Source organism: Dryobates pubescens, chromosome 22, assembly GCF_014839835.1.
Source record: "Dryobates pubescens isolate bDryPub1 chromosome 22, bDryPub1.pri, whole genome shotgun sequence".
In the NCBI taxonomy this organism is placed as follows: Eukaryota; Metazoa; Chordata; class Aves; order Piciformes; family Picidae; genus Dryobates; species Dryobates pubescens.
In genome coordinates this window covers 3,122,971-3,144,569 of record NC_071633.1, presented here as the reverse complement: position 1 = coordinate 3,144,569, position 21,599 = coordinate 3,122,971, and the positions used below count along the sequence as shown (strand labels likewise).

The 21,599-nt window shown below is 48.0% G+C and overlaps 1 protein-coding gene across 1 annotated transcript in view; it reads right to left on the bottom strand.

Moving 5' to 3' along the window:
• Positions 1–20,084, bottom strand: part of LOC104301092 (mucin-5B) — a 75,327-nt gene extending 55,243 nt beyond the window's left edge. Inside the window, exons 1-12 of the mRNA XM_054171881.1 lie at positions 20,003–20,084; positions 16,858–17,113; positions 13,638–13,752; positions 12,235–12,322; positions 9,207–9,340; positions 8,112–8,337; positions 6,708–6,833; positions 5,622–5,739; positions 4,223–4,361; positions 2,690–2,791; positions 1,488–1,557; positions 147–284 (exon numbers count right to left, since the gene is read on the bottom strand). Of these exons, the coding sequence (XP_054027856.1) occupies positions 147–284; positions 1,488–1,557; positions 2,690–2,791; positions 4,223–4,361; positions 5,622–5,739; positions 6,708–6,833; positions 8,112–8,337; positions 9,207–9,340; positions 12,235–12,322; positions 13,638–13,752; positions 16,858–17,113; positions 20,003–20,084 (1,594 nt within the window). The remainder of the gene's footprint in view (positions 1–146; positions 285–1,487; positions 1,558–2,689; positions 2,792–4,222; positions 4,362–5,621; positions 5,740–6,707; positions 6,834–8,111; positions 8,338–9,206; positions 9,341–12,234; positions 12,323–13,637; positions 13,753–16,857; positions 17,114–20,002) is intronic.
• Positions 20,085–21,599: the final 1,515 nt, after the last annotated feature.

Sequence of the window (21,599 nt, the reverse complement as noted above, 5' to 3'; positions counted from 1 at the left end):
TATCAGGACAGCTATAGACTTCACCAGGGGTGCTGGCATACCAAGGGCATGATAAAGATCAAATCATTTGTTCACTTAAAAGTGGCAGACAAGCAGCTGTAAGGCAGTGGCTTAAAAGCAGAGAGGGCCAGCGTGCTGTGTCCTACCGGCGGTGCGGTTCTGGTAGGAGTGGTGGACCCTGATGGAGACCTGCATCACAGGCTTCAGCTGCACGCGGATCCGGACTCCAGCCGAGCTCAAGATTGTGATGAAAAAGGTGGAGGGTCTGAAGATGGTGATGCCATCTGAAGAGGGGGGGAATGAAAAAAAGAAAGAAGCAGAAAAAGCTCTATGAACCTGCCAACCTTTATGCAGCTGAGTCAATGGGAACAGGTTTAAGCTGGATCGAATTCTTCACTACGAGGGTGGCAAGACTCTGGAATGGATTGTCCAGAGAAGCTGTGGATGATCCCTCCCTGGAGATGGTCCCAGGTTGGATGGGGCCTTGAGTAACCTGGTCTAGTTGAGAGGCATCCCTACCCATGGCAGGGAGGTTGGATTAGATGATCTCTAAGGTCTCTTCCAGCCTAAGTTAGTCTATGATTCCTTTTATCAGTTCATCCAGTGAAACATAAGAATTCCCAGGGAATCCCAATCCCAAATAACCCCAAAATAAGCAGGATCATGTTCTTTTCAGAGAAAGGAGCATGAAACCCTCTGTAAATAGATGTAGGCTACTCTGGGGAAGATGTTCATAGGATGTCACAGGATATTAGGGGTTGGAAGGGACCTCTGGAGAAAGAATAGAATAGAATAGAATAGAATAGAATAGAATAGAATAGAATAGAATAGAATAGAATAGAATAGAATAGAATAGAATAGAATAGAATAGAATAGGAATAGAATAGGAATAGAATAGAATAGAATAGGTTGGAAAAGACCTTTGAGATCATTCAGTCCAACCTATCACCCAGCACCATCTAATCAACTAAACCACGGCACCAAGTGCCTCATCCAGGCTCTTCTTAAACACCCCCAGGCATAGTGACTCCTCCACCTCCCTGGGCAGCACATTCCAAAGGCCAATCTCTCTTTCTGTGAAGAATTTCATCCTAACATCCAGCCTAAACCTCCCCTGGCATAGCTTGAGTCTGTTTCCTCTTGTTCTGGTTCTGGTTGCCTGGGAGAAGAGACCAACCCCCACCTGGCTACAACTTCCCTTCAGGTAGTTGTAGAGAGCAATAAGATCCTGGAGTCCAATCCCCCTGCCAGAGCAGGACCACAGCATCCAGCACAGGGCACACAGGAACACTTCCAGACAGAGATGGAAAGGCTCCAGAGAAGGAGACTCCACATCCTCTCTGGGCAGCCTGCTCCAGGGCTCTGTGACCCTCACAGTGAAGAAGTTCCTCCTCATGTTGAAGTGGAACCTCCTGTGCTGTAGTTTCCATCCATTGCCCCTGGTCCTACTGCAGGGCACACCTGAGATGTGAAGGAAGGACATTTACCTTTGCTTACTGGCAGCTTCACAATGAAATTATTCATGTAGATATTTCCACAGGAACATATTTTTATAGCCTGCAGGGAAAAGGTAAAAAGAAAAAAATCCCAACAGGGGTGAATGTGCAGACATGAGGCAGATTATAGCAGCCTGATGAGCTTCATTAAGCATTAGTGAATGGTGTCTTCAAAATACAGTCCCCTCTGTGGTCAGAGTAGTTCAGTGTCTGGATATCACTGGGGTCAGAGTAGTTCAGTGTCTGGATATCACAGAGCAAATCTCTAGGCCATAAGAAAAGATGGAAACTCCTCTCCATAAGCAGCAGCAGCAGCTTTGCCTGAGTGCTCTCACATATCTGCAAGGTTGGTTTCCTGCCTGAGAACCACAGGACAGGCGTTATCTGTAGGCCTGGATCTGGCTCATTGGAAAGGCAACATACCCAAAATGAGAACTGTCTGACTAAGACTTCCTCTGTAGTCAAAGGAGGGAGATTTGCTCCTTGGGAAGACCTCCTCATACCTTAGGTGAGCTTATTCTTTGGAGATCCCCACCCCTCTCTGCCCACTGGGGAGCATCCCCACCTCGCCCTGCCAACTGGGGAGCATCCCCACCTCCCTCTACTGACTACAGAAGATCCCTATCTTCTTTTATTGACTCCAGAAGGAGGTTAGGATGTTGGATATCCTAACAAGGTTAGTATTTCATTGGTTAAACACCAGGTGTAAAGAAAGGATCTGTATAACCTGAGGAGTGCCTAAATACCAGCCCTAACTCGGCTTCCACTGAATTCAGTTTGAATCGTGGCATAGCTTGTGGACTTCACTTGCAAACACATGTTCACTCAGTGAAGTAGGACTCAGAAGTGTTGTGAAGAGAAGAGGTTATTTTCCTGTGGAAATCTCAATCTTCCAAAAGAAAGCAAGTGAAAAAGTCTGAAGTCATGGAAAAGAAAGGGCAAGCCAGTAAGGGTGATTCTTAACCATCTACCTGCAGAGAAAATGGAAAAGCCACAATCCAAAAGGAGTGGAAAGGAAAGAACTCTTGTAGAACAAAGCCAACCTCCACATGCACCACACCATCTGCTGGTATTAATCTTGCAGTCTCAGGACTGCAACAGACCAAAATGAGTGCAGAGTGTTAAGAGGCATCCCATCTTTGAACCTAAATATAAGTGACACTGTGCATCACTAATTAAAGCAAGTTACTTACAGTTCTGCCCAGGGTGACTAATACATTCTTTAAGCAAGTCATGGTCTTTGATGTCCCACACTGGATGATCTCACCAATCACCACAAACGTCTCATCAGTGTTCTGAGGAAAAGGAGATGTGCAGAGACTGTTAGCATCTTAGGGGAAGGCAGCAGGGAGAGGAGGTGTCTCTGAAAGGATAAATGGAATCATGAAAGAGCTGAGGCATTTAATCTCTGGCTGCAAACTGATTTATGCCATTGCCAAAATCAATAATCAGACTTGTTAGGATTGGAAATGACCTCAAGGATAATCCAGTTCCAACCCCCCTGCCATGGGCAGGGACACCTCACACTACAGCAGGTTGCTCACAGCCACATCCTGCCTGGCCTTAAAAACCTCCAGGGATGAGGCTTCCACCACCTCCCTGGGCAACCTGTGCCAGTGCCTCACCACCCTCATGGGGAAGAACTATTTCCTCACATCCAATCTGAATCTACCTACTTCCACTTTTTCTCCATTCCCCCCAGTCCTATCACTCCCTGACACCCTCAAAAGTTCCTCCCCAGCTTTCTTGTAGCCCCCTGCAGATGCTGGAACACAAGAAGGTCTCCTCAGAGCTTTCTCCTCTCCAGACTGAACAACCCCACCTCTCTCAGTCTGTCTCCATAGGAAGGGAGCTGCAGCCCTCTGCTCATCCTTGTGGCCCTTCTCTGGACACCTTCCAGCACCTCCAGATGCTTTCTGGAACAGAGACTCCAGAACTGGACACAGTGCTCCATGTGTGGTCTCAGCAGAGTGGAGCAGAGGGGGAGAATCCCCTCCCTGTCCCTGCTGGCTATGCTTCTCTGGCTGCAGCCCAGGCTCTGCTTGGCTCTCTGGGCTGCAAGTGCTCCCTGCTGGCTCCTGTTGAGCTTCTCAACCACCAGCATGCCCAAATACTTTTCTCTAGGGCTGCTCCCAAGCCAGTTCCTGCCCATCCTGTATCAGTGTTTGGGATTGCCCTGACTCAGCTACAGGACCTTGCACTTGGTCTTATTGAACTTCATGTTCACTGCACTCTGCACTCTGCTTCCCTGATCTCAGCCTGTGTGGATCACATATTTGTGGACAGTCACCTGGAATTCCATCTTTTTTTGCAGGGATTTCTGCTCATCCCTTTCCTTTTGACAGTCAACAACTACACAGGATCACAGGATGTCAGGGGTTGGAAGGGACCTTTGGAAATCATCAAGCCCAACCCCCTCACACTTGGAGAAAGCTTCAGGGAGAAGTGCTTAAATTGAGTACAGCCACTAAGGAAATGAATTCACTCAAATAAAAACCTAAAACAGTGTGAAACTATGTTGAAGCTGCAGCACTGTGATGCCAAGCATCAAGCAGTTGACTTGCAAGCCATTGCAAATGGACAGTTTATGAGGTTTCGGGCTGAGCATGTGTTGAAGTGCTTTGCTGGCTTGGTGCCATACAGTGAAGTCACACAAGGCTCCGGCACAGCTTAACTGCCTCCTGCCTCTCGAGAGATTTAGGAGTGAAACAGCAACTTGTCCATACCTTAGCTAAGACATAATGGCAGTTGCCATGAAAATTGAACCTCTTGTTATCAAAGGTGGTGACGTGGAATCCTCCATCTATATGGCATCTTCCAGAGCAGGGCAGAGAGAGGCAGTTCCAGTGGCCTCCTTTGCAAGTGCTGCAGAGAACCCAAAAAGGAGCAGTCAGAGGACACACAGCTTTGAGCTAACATCTCCCTCTGCATCTCCACAGATGACACCCTCTGTGGGTGGGTTTTTAGCTTGTTATTCAGCTACTTATTAAATCCCTCAGGGGAGGAAGACTTTTTGTTTGGCCCTTAGAGTGTGAAGGTGAAATGCCTCTCAGTGACGGGCTTAAATGCTCTGAGCTTTGAACCAGCTCCTGCAGAGACATGCAGTTGGTCAAGCAAGAAATGGGTTTTTTTCAGGGCCTAAATGATTTTCCTCAACTTCTTAAAGCAAAAAAAGAAGCTCTTCAAGTAGGATCTTGCAACATGTTATGCTCCTGCTGCAACCTTTCAGCAGGGTGTGGATGCAATGTTTCAGTACCTAACGGTGAGATAATGAGCAGATAGAGTCCCCAGAGCTGTGCACACAAGGGGAGAACAGCCCAGCCACATCAGCTCAGGCTTTGTGAGGAGTGAGGATGTGGCTGGATGGGAAACACCCAAAGCCCCTCGAGCTCAGTTCCTCAAAACTGCAGTTTTGAGAAGTATTTCCTCAAAATGCAGGAAATACTCAATCCAAAATGGTTTGCAGAGCAACCGGTCTACCCCAACGTGCACCACAGCATATTGCATTCCTCTCTAAGGTAAAGGTTATGCTCAGGGCCATGGAAAAGTGCTGTGTGTCACAGGAGCTCGAGTAGAACGTTCACCAGATGGATATCAGAGTAAGAAATAAAACTGGCTTGGGAATAATATATTTGAGGTCTTATCACCTTGAGCTAGTGCAGGGTGGAGATGGGCTCAAGTTACAGGGGCTGTTTTTTCCAAATCAGATCATTCTCAAGGATCAGGACTTTTGAGACCCAGGCCTTGAGACAGCCTTCTGCAGATCTTCTGCAGGAGGTTTGGACTCTAACTTATTAACATGGTAGGACTCCCTGCCTCACTTTAGAGGCCAATGCCTCCAAACTAAGCAGTCAAGAGTCTCATTTTTTTCTGCAGTCTGAAACCTTGAGCTCAGTTTTTGCTGGCAGTTCCAAGAGAGGGGGTGGAAACTATGTGAGGTTGAGGACTACCTCTAAGTTTTCCTGTATGGTTGAAATTCAGACCTAGGCTTTTCATTATTACTTAAGACAAAAAGGTTAGAAATGGGGGGGGAGGGGGGGATGGAGAAAAGACCAGAAAGCAATTCATCAGCACTCTGACATCGATTCTTTTGCTTTGTTAATGCAATCAAGTTCTCAACAGTACCAGTTTTGGCAGGGAGTGGAGTAAGTCCCTCCAGACATGTAGACTTTGCCTTGGAACATGCAGGGGCAGCTGTCTCTGGGGATGCATTTTTTGCCTCCAAGGTCATCAAGGATGGTTCCTGTGCAGACACATTGGCTAGTTAATATTCCTTTGGTGAGTCTGGGAAACACCACGAGGGAAGATGAGAATAAGGAAGGCTCTGTGGGCAATTCAGCATTTCTGTAAATGGCTGGGTAAGTTTTAAGGAGAAGACCATGCCAGATCCTTTCAGGTGTCAGTGGCTGGGTAACATTTTTCACTCCAGCTCAAATGAAAGCAATGCAAAACCCAAAGAGTATCTTTGCTGGAACTGGTCACTATGAGCAGGATTATCAAATGCCAGGTTGCAAGGATGGGAAGCAGTTTCCATCCTCTTCTCTAAGTGAATCTATCAAAACCCAGCCCTTCATCTGAGCCTCTACTTCATGCACATGCCTGGCAATGCATTTATATTATGTGTGACTGAAGCTACAGTAAGATCTGGCTCCTCACCAGGCACCTGCTGCTTTCTTACTGTCTAGGGAATATCTCTCCTCATTCCTCATCTCTACCATTTTTTGTCTGTTCTAGCCCTTAGAAATCTTTCTCTCTTTTTCCTTGGGGGTCTGGACCCTGAATCTTTAGAAATCTGGTGAATTAAGAAGAGCCTGGATGAGGCATTTGGTGCCATGGTTTAGTTGATTAGATGGTGTTGGGTGATAGGTTGGACTGGATGATCTCAAAGGTCTTTTCCAACCTGGTTTATTCCATTCCATTCCATAGTTTATGCCAGAAGAGTTTGTTGATAGAATACCAGGTTGGAGGGGACCTCAAGGATCATCTAGTCCATCCTTTCAGGGTAAGAATGTAGTTGAAATGGATGGCCCAGGGCAGTGTCAAGCTGGGCCTTGGAGGTGTTATTCATTGTTTTTCATGTGAAAATGTTACACAGAAAGAGTTTATTCGTTGATTCTAATATAAAATGCTGCAGAAAAATGACTGCCACTGAGCAGCTTCCACCTTTGCCCCTCGATATTGCTGTAGGTAGAAGTGAACTTCTGGCCTTACCAGGAGGACAGAAGCAGCCATCTGTACATGGGGCTTTACAAATCTTGCTCCTTTCTGGGTCAGCACATGTGTCAGCACAGGAGTTTCCACACTCCATGTATTCCATGTTGTTAGGGCATTCCTGATCTGCAGGACCAGATGAAAACAGGGGATGTTAATGATGTACTCATAAGAGCCCTCTAATCATTGTGTCACTACTCAATTCCTTCTTCCTCCTTCCCAGCCCCTCCCCACCCCCAACTTGCTTGCAAAACTCTCTCTCCACCTGTGTCATGTTTGTTTAACCTCTAAAAGGAACTTTTTATGGTCTCTTTTATGTCAGCTTTGGAGAAAATCGGACTGCTGGGAAATCTGAGTTATTTCACATCCTTTTACTAGCTCAAGGTTTTCTGAGGCTTTGATACAAGCAGAGGACACCAGAATCATTTATGGGGTCATAACAGCTTATTTTTGTCCAAAGCATCAGTCATTCTGGCATTAATTTTCTATCCCAATCCACACCAGCAGTTTGGGAGAACTACCTGTGGGCATGCCCCTGGATTTACAGCGATTTCCTGCTCAGTTGCTGCGACTGCTGAGCACGGGATGAAGCTAAGGACAAACACATTAGGCTTCTCAGTGGCTACTTCTAACTAGACTAGATGACCTCTAGATTCTGATTCTGTGTCAATGTTTAAGCCAGAACTATTTATGAGGTAATCATCCATGGTAAAACTCAGAACTGAAGCAAAGGTAGCCATAATGTGTCCAGAGAAGGGCAACAAAGCTGGGGAGGGGTCTGGAGCACAGCCCTGTGAGGAGAGGCTGAGGGAGCTGGGGTTGCTTAGCCTGGAGAAGAGGAGGCTCAGGGGAGACCTTCTTGCTGTCTACAACTACCTGAAGGGAGGTTGGAGCCAAGTGGGGGTTGGTCTCGTCTCCCAGGCACCCAGCCCCAGAACAAGAGGACACAGTCTCAAGCTGTGCCAGGGGAGGTTTAAGATGGATGTTAGGAGGAAGTTCTTCATAGATTGGCCATTGGAATGTGCTGCCCAGAGAGGTGGTGGGATCACCATCACTGGAAGTGTTTAGGAAGAGACTGGATGGGGTGCTTGGTGCCATGGTCTAGTTGATTAGATGGTGTTGGATGATAGGTTGGACTCTATGACCTCAGAGGTCTTTTCCAACCTGGTTAAGCTGTTCTATGCTATTCTATTCTATTCTATAAGGAGAAGGAGGACAATAGTGAGATGTAGTTCTAATTTAAGGAGCAAAATCAAGTTATATTTGTAAGCTTTCCCTTTAGCAGTGTTTTTGTCAAGCGCTTCTACAGCTGGATCCCAAGTGGCCAACAGAGCTCCTAGCTTTGCTTTGCTGGGATCAGAGTATGTTGTCCTGAAAGAAACCTCCAGGCCCATAGTTACTTACAGCAAAGATCTTTGGTTCTCCAGTCCCCAGGGTCTCCTTTCCTGAGGACACAGTCTCGAGAGTACTGGTTTAAAGTGCTGCATATGCAGCTGGAAACCAAATCAGAGTGAGAAGAATTAACTGCACAGCTGCACATGTCTACAGCGCAGGTCTCGACGTAGTCATCAAAGGCAACCACTTTGGGGCAGTTTCCAAACCTGGACATCAGCTTCTTGCATTTCTTTCTCTGTAAAGAAAGAAAAGAAGGACAAGAAAGGCAAAACTTAGCATTTTTTTGAATTCAAGGCTTATGAATGTGCATTCCAAGTTGTGATAACACAGTTCCAGGGTCACAGGATCATTCAGGTTGCAGATTAGATGACTCCGTTTGCCTTCCTCTGGAACCCCTCCACTAGGTCCAGGAAGGACATGGACCTGATGGAGCAGGTCCAGAGAAGGGCCTCAGGAATGATCAGGGAGTTGGAGCACCTCTGCTATGAGGACAGGCTGAGGGAGCTGGGGGTATTCAGCCTGGAGAGGAAAAGGCTCTGTGGAGGCCTAATACCAGCCTTCCAGTGCCTGAAAGGGAGCTACAAGAAGGATGGAGAGAGGCTGTTTACAAATGCCTGCAGTGACAGGATGAGCAGATTTAGACTGGATGCTAGGAACAAGATCTGCACCATGAGGGTGGTAGAACACTGCAACAGGTTGCCCAGGGAGGTGGTTGAGGTCCCATCCCTGGAGATACTCAAGGTGAGGCTGGACAGGGCTCTGGGCAACCTATCTAGCTGGGGATGTCCCTGCTGGCTGCAGGGAGGTCAGACTGGAGGACCTTTGGAGATCCCTTCTGAGATGGACTATGCTATGATTCAGTGATTCTCCAGCCTAACTTTTGGCCATGAGGGGCTGCTTCTGGGACTGGAAGTTGTTTGGTTATGCACTTTGCACTACCTACTTCTTTAACACTACAGTAAGATACTCAACATTTTGCTCAGATTCTGGCTAGAGGTCTGAAAAATTCAGTCTAGTGCATGCTCTGTCCTCCACATTTGTTTCAGCTCAGTCTCTCCATGGCAGTGCTTCATGAGGGTTTATACTTCCTGTCCACACACTTACATATTTACTGCATCTGTCGTCTTGCCTCCTAGGATGTCTTCCGGTGTGGTCATCTGGGGTCACATCAGCACATTTCCCCGATGGGTCCTCTACTTTGTGGAAGTTCCCAAACTGCCTTGGGTGCATTTTATACCCTGCAAAACCCCCAGACACATCCAAGTTACTGCCTGAAATCTTTCACATCTGCTAATGGGCTATGGAGATGCACTTTGGGCTCTGTGGCACTATGCTCTTCACCAAGTGCCCACATTTAACCACAGGGTCCATACTATGAAGAATGGCAACTTTGGACTCCACGACCTTTGGAGGTCTCTTCCAACCCAGACCATTCTGTGAGCTCTGCATAGTTTCTCCTGAGCTTGAGTAAGGAGCCTGGCACACTTGCTCTCATCCTGGGCATCCATAGTCACCTGAGCCTTGACCTTTCTGTTGCACCCCACTGCTTCCAAAGGCTTCTGTTTGTTCAGGCTGCATTTCACCTCACAGAATTTTGCATTTGGATCTGTAATGCTCATCCATTTTAGTCTGCCTTCTACTATCACACACTCAAGTACAGCCTTAGGTGCATAGGTTTGCAATCATCTGGAAATGTATCTACAGGCCAGAGAAGATGAGAGGAAAGAGCAGGAGAGGAGGAGGACGGGCACAAAATTCATGGGTGTAACCATGGCAGTAGCTGGAGGGGGGCATTTTAACAAAGCATTACCAGAAATGTGATCCTGGGTGGTAGAAATCTTCCTGGCAAGGTTTGGAATCTTTGTTTTTTCCTAACCCATTCTCTGATTTCATTTTATCCATGACTGAATGACCTCCACAAAACCCATTTTTTGGTGCTTTACCACTAACTATTCTGCAAAGAGAAGTGCTCCCAAAGCCCTGTGATTTGCCAAGGACCTCAACTGGCATGCAAGTGCCTAAAGAATAAAGTTTCAAGAAGAGCTACTCCATGCAGAAGTGGCATTCTCTAGCTCATATTTTTTTTCTTCAAGAGAAAGATCTGAAGGTAAGAAACAAGGAAGAAGTTCTTTACCATGAAGAACACTGGGACAAGTTGCCCAGGGAGGTGGTTGAGGCTCCATCCCTGGAGATATTGAAGGTGAGGCTGGACAGGGCTCTGGGCATCCTGATCTAGTTGGGGATGTCCCTGCTCACTGCAGGGGGATTGGACTAGATGACCTTTGGAGATCCCTTCCAACCCAAATCATTCTATTTGGGTCTTCACATGCAGTGGACCTCAGCTTGGGAGCCAGACGGGCTGCAGCCTGCTCAGCACAGGGAGAAGGATGTGTTGAGAGCAAAAAGGAGAGACGTGGGAGGCCACTTAGTCCCCAGGTGTGGGAACCTGCTGCATAAAAGAACACCTCATTTTTCTTAGAACACTGCTTAGAATCACAGAATGGTCTGGGTTGGAAGGGACCTTTAAAGGTCATCCAGTCCAACCCCCCCTGCAGTAAGCAGGGACACCCCCAACTAGATCAGGTTGCTCACAACCCCATCGAGCCAGACCTTGAATGCCAATTTGCTTCTCACTAGCAAACTGTTTATTCAGAAACATTTGAGCCAGCTCTAGTTTCTGCCTAGTGTGCTTGTGAAGGGCAGAAGCACAACTAAGATGCATGCAGAAGCACAACTAAGGTGCATGCAGAAACCTTGTGAGGTTGTGAAGCCCTGGAACAGGCTGCCCAGAGCAGTGCTGGAGTGCCCATCCCTGGAGGGGTTTAAAAGCCATGTAAATGAGGTGTTGAGGGACTGGTTTAGTGGCCACCTGGCAGTGCTGGGTTAATGGTTGGGCTGGACAATCATTAAAAGCCTCTTACAACAAAACAATTCTGTGATTCTGGGAGATGAAATGTGAGAATGAGAACCAAATCCATCACTGCAAGTGGGCTGTTTAATGAGATCTCAAGATTCTTTCTGAATGGGTGAGGTAGATAACAATCATGGAATGGTCTGGGTCATAAGGGATCTCCAAAGGTCATCTATGTTTTTCTAGACTTAGGTATTACATAAAGGGATGAAGTTATAACTTGGGCTTCAGTCCTGCAGCTAACAGCCCAGGAGGAAGGCTTCTTTCATACAGCCTGCTGCAGGGCGGTAGCCTCAGCTGTCTGCTGTTTGGCCTCTTCCTCGTTCGGTGCCATACCTGAAGGTGTCAGTGGATGGCACCACAGCTTCTGCAAAGACGCTCAGAGAAAGCTCTGCCTTAGCGCTGATGATTCCGTTCCCTTACAGAGGCAAAAATAACCACACCTGATGCCCAACGGTAAAATGATGAAAACAAAAGGACAGGAAGCCTCCTGGGGGGCTACCAGTTCCTCACACTTCACTACTCAGCTGATAATGGGGTTGAACAACCACCAAGTAATGAATTGGGGTCCAAAGCTTGAGACTGCAAGGTTGCAAGCAGCAGAGAATCCTAGAATTACAGAAGCACAGAATGGCCTGGGTTGGAAGAGACCTTTCAAGCTTGGTCAAGGTGGAGCAGAGGAGGTTCCACATAAACATAAGGAAAAATTTTCTTACTGTGAGGGTGCTGGAGCCCTAGAGCAGGCTGCCCAGAGAGGTTGTGGAGTTCTTCTCTGGAGACTTGCAAAACCCACCTGGATACGTTCCTGTGTGACCTGCCCTAGGTAATCCTGCTCTGGCAGGGGAGGTTGGATTGGATGATCTTCAGAGCTCCCTTCCAACCCCTAACATTCTGTGATTCTCTGATCTAGTTCAATGCCCTTGCAGTCAGCAGGGACACCTGCAACTGGAGCAGGTTGCTCAGAGCCCTGTCCAACCTGACCTGGAACAGTCCAGGGGATGAAAACCCAGGATCTGCCACCAATCTGGGCAACCTGGGCCAGTGTTTCAATACCCTCATCAAAATCAGCCCAGAATCTCTTAAAATACATCTCTAGTAAGTGGAAATCTTCCAGTGTTTCAGAGTGCCTGACAGGAAACCTAGAACCCTGCTTAAAGGAAACAGGCACCAAGGTTCATGTCACCTATTAACAGTGTGGAATGTGCTGTGTTCATGGCCTACCATCCAAAATCAAATCGTTCTTCTCACTGCCATCATAGTTCCCACACAGGCCACATATTTTCTGTTTATATGTTTCTTCCAGGTCCAGCTACAAAAGAAAAGGAAAGAGAAACCTCAGAGTTTAAAGGCTGTTCCCCACCTCAGCAGCACAGGTTATGAAGCAGCTCACACCACTAAAGCACAGGGGCAGAGAGGTTCATTTGGAGCAGTCTCCTTTTCTGTGCCACCAAACCCACCTGGCTGAATTTAGATGGGAAGATGTTCTTCTAGCAATTATCATTCCTACTCACTGAAGAGACAACTGAATGCTGGACTAGTTCTTGGACCAGTGCCTCCTCATATAGGGACACTGGTATATATAGGCATGTGGTACCACAGCTCCACTCTGGGCAGGTCAGAGAACAGTGCTCGGATGCTGGAAGCTGTGCTGAAGCAGCCTCTGGGCAGCTTTTAGCCATACCCAGGGCTTTTTGTAGTCCACAGGCTAAATGGGAAACTTCATAACATTCCTAAGGGTGTATTGCCCCTTGTTCTGTCCATACTTTGGGGCAATAAAGAGCCAGGCTAGCACAGTGTTGCCTTGCTAGATAAAACTATCAAATCTAATCACTCCTACACGCTTGGAGGGCAGCACTGCTGACACCCAGCTCCACCAAAACCAAGCAGTGCTTCTGCAAGTGTCTTACCCTACGGTTAAGTCCACTCTACAGGTGGGGCCTAGAATGCTTCAGGAATGAATTAGTACAGAGGAAACTGGGGGATGGGGGGGAACAAATACTTCATTAAAACTGAATTTGAATATTTCTTCCTGATCTTGGTTGCTTCCTGGTTTTCCTCTGCTCTGTTCACCTTCTACCCTCTCTCTGAACTGCAAAACACAACATAGAACCTTTACTTATTTAACCTCAGTCCTGACTGTGTTCACAGCCAAAAGTGTAAGTTATTGCAGAAAAAGCTGGGTTTGGGTGGATGTTTAGATGAAAACTCCCACACAGGAAGGCTTTGGAATGAGAAGCCAGGATCTGAACTGGCCACACAGCTTAGCTTCCCACACAAGCTGTGCTTCAGCATGTAGGATACCTGACAAGTCAGAGCTGGAGGGACAGGCTGTGCTGCTGCCAGTGCTTCAGGAGGAAGCAGATAGCTGCAGAGGTGATATCTGCAGGGTTTAACAGGAGCCCCTTTTGTCACATGAAATGACAAAAGAGGTTGCCTGGGGATTGTGGCTCCATGCCCCTGCCCCATAAAACTGCTGCCCAGGTGAGTATGTCCCTATCAGCTTATGGATACAGCAATGTCTTCCCCCACAGTCTCTCAATAGCAGCACAGTGCCTACATCCAGCTCTGCTTTCCATCACTGATGAGGGTCAGCAAGAGAAAAATAACTAACTGGCTGTTCATACTAGGAGAGTGTCAGCCCAGTTCCACTTGAGTGTCAGGCCCAGCTTGGAAGTGACTTGGAAGTAAGTGCAGGTGTCTTCGATCAGGATGCTCTTCAAGCTGAAGGGCAAGGGGATCCTGGAGATTGGAGGGAACAAACCAGATTGCACTGAGAAAAACACTGATGAAATTCCCTCAGAGATACAGGAACAAAAAGAAACTAGAATCAAAAAGAGCATAAATAACCCAAGAGGACATTCTTTTCAGGGTCAGCCCTCATCCACACAATGCATTAAATACAGCTGTGATCACCTTGTCCGCTGTGACCTTTACCCATACAACACAGTGTATTTGGTCAGGACTGTGTCAATACCATAGCAGCTATTCAGTGGGTACCAATGCAGCTCAGTTTGATCCTTGCCTGAGGATCTCACCCAAAAGGTTGTAAGGAGCAAGTTCACAGCACTGAGGAAATCATAGAATCACAGAATTGTCAGGGTCGGAAGGGACCTCAAGGCTCAGCAAGGTCCAACCCCCCTGCCATGGGCAGGGACACCTCACACCACAGCAGGCTGCTCACAGCCACCTCCAGCCTGGCTGCAAACACCTCCAGGGATGAGGCTTCCACCACCTCCCTGGGCAACCTGTGCCATTCTCTCACCACCCTCATGGGGAACAACTTTATAACATCCAAGCTGAATCTACTCACTTCCAGTTTTGCTCCATTCCCCCCCCGTCCTGTCACTCCCTGACACCCTCCAAAGTCCCTCCCCAGCTTGCTTGGAGCCCCCTGCAGATCCTGGAAGGCCACCAGAAGGTCTCCTGGGAGCCTTCTCCTCTCCAGCCTGCACAACCCCAACTCTCTCAGGCTGTCTCCAGAGCAGAGCAGCTCCAGCCCTCTGCTCCTCCTCCTGGCCCTTCTCTGTTATTTTGTGGCTATAAATCATTGCCTTACTGTAAAGGTTTAGGAAAGCTGGATGGAAAGTACTGAAAGTGGGGAAGCTTTGCAGATGTTCCAGTGTCTCACGACCTCATGTGAAGAACTTCTTCCTAACATCCAATCTGAATCTACCCACTTAGAGTTTTGCTCCTTTCCCCCCAGTCCTATCACTACCCAGCATCCTAAACAGTCCCTCCACATGAGGATATTGCAGGTCCTCATCCTCCCCCCAGGCTTTCCTTGCCATTTGGGATTCACAGGGGTGTGAACTGATCTCTGCTTCCATTACTAATGTACTGACATGACTCAGACCTAGGTTATCAGAGTCCATGGAGACCAGGGATTCTCTGTGCTGGCCAGATTGCAGCAGGACAAGCTGTGGTTGGGTTAGCAAGATAAGTACATACAACATTGCCCTCAGTAGTGAGTAGGCAGCAAAAAAGAAGATGCTGCTCTTCAAAGCATCTACTGCCATTCTATTCTGTTTTTTTCCACCTCACCAAGACAATCACTGTTCATTTTCCCAGAGCCTGAAAAAAAACAACCAGAAAATGGCTAAAAGCAGATATTTCTTGCCCTTTTGATTTAGCAAACACATCTAGGCTTTGCTGCTGTGATGGCAACTGAGTGATGCCAGTCTATATTTGGCTGTTTCTAGAAGGCTGTCAGGAGAAGTCAGCCCCATATGCTTACAATTTTCTCTACAACAAGATCGTGAGGGGTTTCCCCCAGAGCCAAATATTTCCTTGGCTCTTCACAGAATCAATAAGGTTGGAAAAGATCTTGAGGATCATCAAGTCCAACCTGCCACCCAACACCTCCTCACTACTAAACCATGGCACCAAGTGCCACATCCAATCCCCTCTTGAACACCTTCAGGGATGGGGACTCCACCACCTCCCTGGGGCAGCACATTCCAAGGGCCAATTACTCTTTCTGGGAAGAACTTTCTCCTCATGCCTGATGGAAGCAAGGTCACTGCATGTCTCGTGAATTTGTGCCCGAATTTCAGCTGCTGGTGCTAGTCACTTACAGAGCATTTTTTGCTCTTTGCAGGTTGCTTTCCTTATTGCTGTCTACAACTCCCTGAAGGGAGGCTGTAGCCAGGAGGGGGTTGGTCTCTTCTCCCAGGCAAGCAGCACCAGAATAAGAGGACACAGTCTCAAGCTGTGCCAGGGGAAGTTTAGGCTGGAGATGAGGAGAAAGTTCTTCACAGAGAGAGCTGTTAACCATTGGAATGTGCTGCCCAGGGAGGTAGTGGAGTCACCATCCCTGGAGGTGTTCAAGAGGGGATTGGATGTTGCACTTGGTGCCGTGGTTTAGTAGTCAGGAGGTGTTGGGTGACAGGTTGGACTTGATGATCTTTGAGGTCTCTTCCAACCTTATTGATTCTATGATTACAGACTGCAATTAAAGTTGAGGAATTTTGGACCACTATAACTTTGTCTTTTGTGCAAGAAGGCCCCAAGACAAGCTGTGATCCACAAAGCAGTGCAATATTCTGGACTAATCTACCTGGAAACTGAAAAAAAAACCTTTCTAGAAGAACCATCTTCTCCTGAGCAGTGGGGAGCATCCAGCAGTGGGGTTCACAGTATCACAAAGGTTGGAAGAGACCTTGAGGATCATCGAGTCCAACCTGTCTCCACAGACCTCATGACTAGACCACGGCACCAAGTGCCACATTTATACCACAGAAATAGCATTTGGAGGGGAAAAAAGCAACTACCAAGTTGCAAGTTACAAAATCAACCCCTTCTATAAATAAAGCTTTGTTTTTAGCTCCTTCCCTCCCAAAGCAAAGAAGCCTAAACCTTCTGGGTTTATAACACAAACATTGCCCTGGGATAGGTCAAGGGGCAATGGATGGAAACTGCAGCATAGAAAGTTCCACCTCAGTCTGAGGAAGAACTTCTTTACTGTAAGGGTCCCAGAGCCCTGGAGCAGGCTCCCCAGAGAGGTTGTGGAGTCTCCTTCTCTGGAGCCTTCCCAGCCCTGTCTGGATGTGTTCCTCTGTGACCTGTGCTGGATTCTATGGTCCTGCTCTGGCAGAGGGGTTGGACTTGAAGATCTCCGGAGGTCCCTTCCAATCCCTAACATCCTGTGAGCCTGTGTGATCCTGGTGTTGATGTGATTTACATTCTCCACCATTATGGGATGGACTTTTCAGCCCACGCTGTTCCAAGTGCTGTGAACATCTCCCAGGGCCCCATGCACCACTTCCCTTCCAGACAAGCCCACCGCTGCTGAAACAGCACAACAAAACTGCCAGCCAAGAGAACAGCAGCATGGCCTTGGCTCACCTGTCCCCATTCACCGTGATGCCCGTCTCCTTCACCTCCAGCACCACCCCATCGATGGTGGCAGTGAAGTAGACGAGGAAGCCGTTCTTGCTGCTGCGCCGCATCTGGATGTTGAAGTCCTGGTAGCTGTCGTTGCAGTGCGAAGCGAAGACGTACGTGCAGGTCCCAGGAAAAGTGAACTTCACATGGTCAAAGGTATGGAAGTGGAAATTGCCCCAGGTGGCACATTCACTTCTACTGACAGTAGAGACCTGGACTAAAGAAAGAGCCATAGGAGAAGAGCTCAGACATTTACCCCACATTAAATGCTTTGCCTTTTTTTTTCCCCCTTCTTTTTGTTCTTTTTTTCTTTCTTCATTTCTTTTTCTGTTGTTGAAAAACATTAAAGGAGAGGTTTTTTCAAAGGCAAAAAATATTAAGCCCTGAAAGATCCTAGTTTGTGGGAAGGGGTTTAATCTCACTGATCCATCAAAGCCCATGCCAGAGATACTTCCACTACGAGCAGATGAGCTCAGGCTCCTTTGAAGCTGACAGTGAGAAGCAGAAGAAGTTGGGTTCCCTACCTTACCTATCTACCTAGGAAGAAAATAATAGAATCATGGAAAAAAATGCTCTGAGACTACATGTTTCTTTCCATTGTCTATAAAGGCTGTTGAGGGCTACCAAAATAGATGGCACCTCTCAGCATTTACCCCATAGATGCATCTACACTGTAAGTATCTAAAGTGAAATGAGGGGAATCCCACCCTGCCTGCCCAGACCTCCTCTCTGCTTGGGAATCCCACCCTGGCTGCCCAGACCTCCTCTCTGCTTGGGAATTCCACCCTGGCTGCCCAGACCTCCTCTCTGCTTGGGAATTCCACCCTGGCTGCCCAGACCTCCTCTCTACTTGGGAATCCCACCCTGGCTGCCCAGACCTCCTCTCTGCTTGGGCATCCCACCCTGCCTGCCCAGACCTCCTCGCTGCTTGGGAATCCTACCCTGGCTGCCCAGACCTCCTCTCTGCTTGGGAATCCCACCCTGCCTGCCCAGACCTCCTCTCTGCTTGGGCATCCCACCCTGCCTGCCCAGACCTCCTCTCTGCTTGGGCATCCCACCCTGCCTGCCCAGACCTCCTCTCTGCTTGGGCATCCCACCCTGGCTGCCCAGACCTCCTCTCTGCTTGGGCATCCCACCCTGCCTGCCCAGACCTCCTCGCTGCTTGGGAATCCTACCCTGGCTGCCCAGACCTCCTCTCTGCTTGGGAATCCCACCCTGCCTGCCCAGACCTCCTCTCTGCTTGGGCATCCCACCCTGCCTGCCCAGACCTCCTCTCTGCTTGGGCATCCCACCCTGCCTGCCCAGACCTCCTCTCTGCTTGGGCATCCCACCCTGCCTGCCCAGACCTCCTCTCTGCTTTTGAAAGCCTGCTTCTTGATGTCTTGAATTGAGTCTCTTTCAGGAGCTATCATGGGTGGAATGATACTCAAGCAAAAGGGCAGCAGGTGAGGCTGCCACCAGCTGCAGCAGTTGGCTCAAAGCTACTTGGTTTTCATCTCAACCAAAAGTCATGCCTTGAACCTTTGAGCTGTAGCTCTCTTGAAGGCATTGATACATGAAGGGCTTATCAGACATCACTTCAGAAAGTAGTTTGCATGCCACTGAGCTGCACAAAGCCTGTAGGAATCACCTTGAATCACACAACATCTGCTGGCTACAAAGTGTTTTCCTTCTAGGCCCATCTGGAAGAGGAAGGAAAGCAGGCACTTTTCTTTGTGTTGAGAATGTAGCACACACAGGAAAGCCAACACAGCAACATCCCTCACAGATCAAATCAAACCCAGTCACTAATGCTATCTGTGAACTCAAAAGCATTATTAAATATTCCTACCTAAGAACCAGCCAGGGAACACTGAAAAATGCAGATCTTGATGATAGAAATGCTCAAGCTGACACAAGCTTGAATGACACAAGCTCAAGTGCCAAGAAATCCTCAGACATAGCTTTTTCAAGGCACTGTGCTGGGGTAGGGTCATTTGCAGAAATCACAGAAACATTCAGGTTGGAACAGACCCTCAGCATCACCAAATCCAGAACCAGAACCCCACGCCACAAGGCTCACCCCTAAACCATATGCCCAAGCACGACATCCAAACCACCTTTAAATGCATCCATGGTTGGTATCACAGTATCACCAAGGTTGGAAGAGACCTTGAGGATCAAGTCCAACCTGTCACCACAGACCTCATGACTAAGCCACGGCACCAAGTGCCACATCCAGTTCCCTCTTGAACACCTCCAGGGACAGGGACTCCACCACCCCCCTGGGCAGCACATTCCAGTGCCTGACCACTCTTGCTGGGAAAAAAACTTTCCTACTGTCCAGTCTAAACCTCCCCAGCTGTAACTTGAGGCTGTTCCCCCTTGTTCTGTCACTAATTACCTGGGAGAAGAGACCAGCACCAACCTCTCTGCAAGGTCCTCTCAGGTAGCTGTAGACAGCAATGAGGTGTCCCCTCAGCCTCCTCTTTTCCAGACTAACCATCCCCAGCTCCTTCAGTCACTCTTCATCAGATTTATTCTCCAGGCCCTTAATTTAGCCTCTTTCTACACAATAATGAGGGCAAGTGAGAAAGTTTGCTTATTTCCAGGAAGGGGAGTTGCTGGGATTGCTAAGAGAGCAACAACTGCCACACCAGTTGTTTGGCAATTAGAGAACTGGGAAGAGTGTCAGATGTTCAAAACCAAACCAAGAGGCAAGAGTGCAGCAGCCCACACAAAAATCAGGGTTACTACCACTGCAGTATTTCATGCTGCTCAGCCAAGCCTGGTAGGTTTTATGGCAAGACACTTCTCCCATAGAGGCTGTGTGTGAAATTTGTTGCAGAGGGTGTCAGCCTCTTTTTATGACGATGCAAACTGCATGTCCTCCTTCAGATTAGTCAGGACATAAAACAGTTGATAAACTACCCAGTGATATGAAGCAACAAGTAGCACACCTAACTGGTTGGCATTAAGGAGGAAAATGAAGCATCTTAAACAGCACCTGGCATGCCTACAGCTCCTCCATGCATGTGTTCCACATTCTAACTTGAGAAGCCTGTTTGTCACCTATGGAGAGCAAACAGTCCGAGAATTAGCCGGTTGGGGTTTGGTTTTCTCTTACCTATCTGAACTGGTTCTTTGCCTTTGCAACAACTCCAGATTAGACAGAAGATCCAAAATGTCCTCCCCCTTTTTATGTCCATCTTGCCATGGAGCAGTAACTTGAAAATCCTTCCCGGGGAGTGGTTTTTTCTTGGCTTATAGGCAGATTTTTATAGTCCAGGAATCTGGCGTGAGAACAAAGCATCGATGGCAGGGTCCATGAAAGGTGGAGCTTCATTCCGTTTTCTTTCAGTGCTTCATGTTCAGCACCCAGCAGCCTCCTGCCTTTGAGACAAGAGAGGTCTCCAGTTCCCTCTTGCTTTATGTGGAGGCTGAGCCATCTTTTTCTTATTTCCTTTCTTTAATAGAGGTCCCCCCCAGCCCCACCCCTCCAGTGTTGCCTTTTCTTTGGCAGCAGTGGCTTTTCATAGCATCTGATCAGTGACAAGCAATCATTGCCCTCTTCCAGAGCTTCTCTCAGGCTTGCACAACAGCTCAAGAGACAGTGTCTTGTTGCCTCTGCTAGCTTGATGGCAACATCCAAATGCTGAAGCAAAAAGTTTTGCAAGGGCAAGCATAACACTTGGTTTCTTTAGAGCAAGATCTTTTGGCAGGAGGGTGATAGCCTTTAAGAAGAGAATCTATAATGTTTTACAAAGAGGCCAGAGATTTACTGCCTCCACAGAGCAGGGATGACATTAGCCCACAAAGTGCACACTGCTCACCTCCTCTGCACAAAAGGGGTTTGATTGCACCAGGCAGAGGTGGGAAGTGAATTTAGTCTTTATGCACACACAGGGGGTAGCTTCTCCAAACAGCAGAAAGGAGCAGTGCCCAAGTCCCACCAAAATGTAGATCACTATTCATCCTTTTGCCTCCTAAAGTATGCCATCAAGGGGTCCCTTGGTGCTCTCAAAGGGCTTTTACACCCCACCAGAAACTCATGGGACCATCCTGGTGGGTCAGCCACGAGCTGATCTGCATCCCTCTGCAGGGCAGTTCTTAGATCTCTTGTCACAGATGTTTGATGTCAGCAGTGTTAGGGTCTCACTCAGAGATTTGCTTGCTCTGTGAGCACAAGCTGGCCCAGCATTTCTTTACCTTATCCATGCCATGAGAGAAATTCTCCTGACATGGAGGAGGCCTCTCACCTAGTCCCAGCAGATCAAACATGGATAGCAGACATTCCTATACTTCCAACTGCTCCATGTCCCTTTGGGAATACACTAATGCCAGTAGCAAGTGGGCACAAATACAGTTTAAAGTGGACTTAGGTTTCCCCCTTGTTGGAAGTCCTCAGGTTGAGCCTTCCCTTGCACTCACTGGGAAGCTTTTTAGCTGGTTTGCAGACACCAAGCTGGTCCCTAAGAACCTCATCTTGCTACTGCTCTACCAACCTTCCCAGCATTTACCAAGTGCCCTAAAGCTGCTCCCCCTGAGCTGCTTTCTAAGTGGCTTCCAGAAGTGCAGGTGCAAACCTCTGCCAGACAGAGATTTGCTGCTGCTCTTGCTCTTATGAAAACCTTGTGAGAGCATTGTGTGGTGCATGAAACATGAGTTCATGTTACCCCTTTCCCACTGTCCTTGCCCCATTAGTTCCATTGTCAGCCTCACTG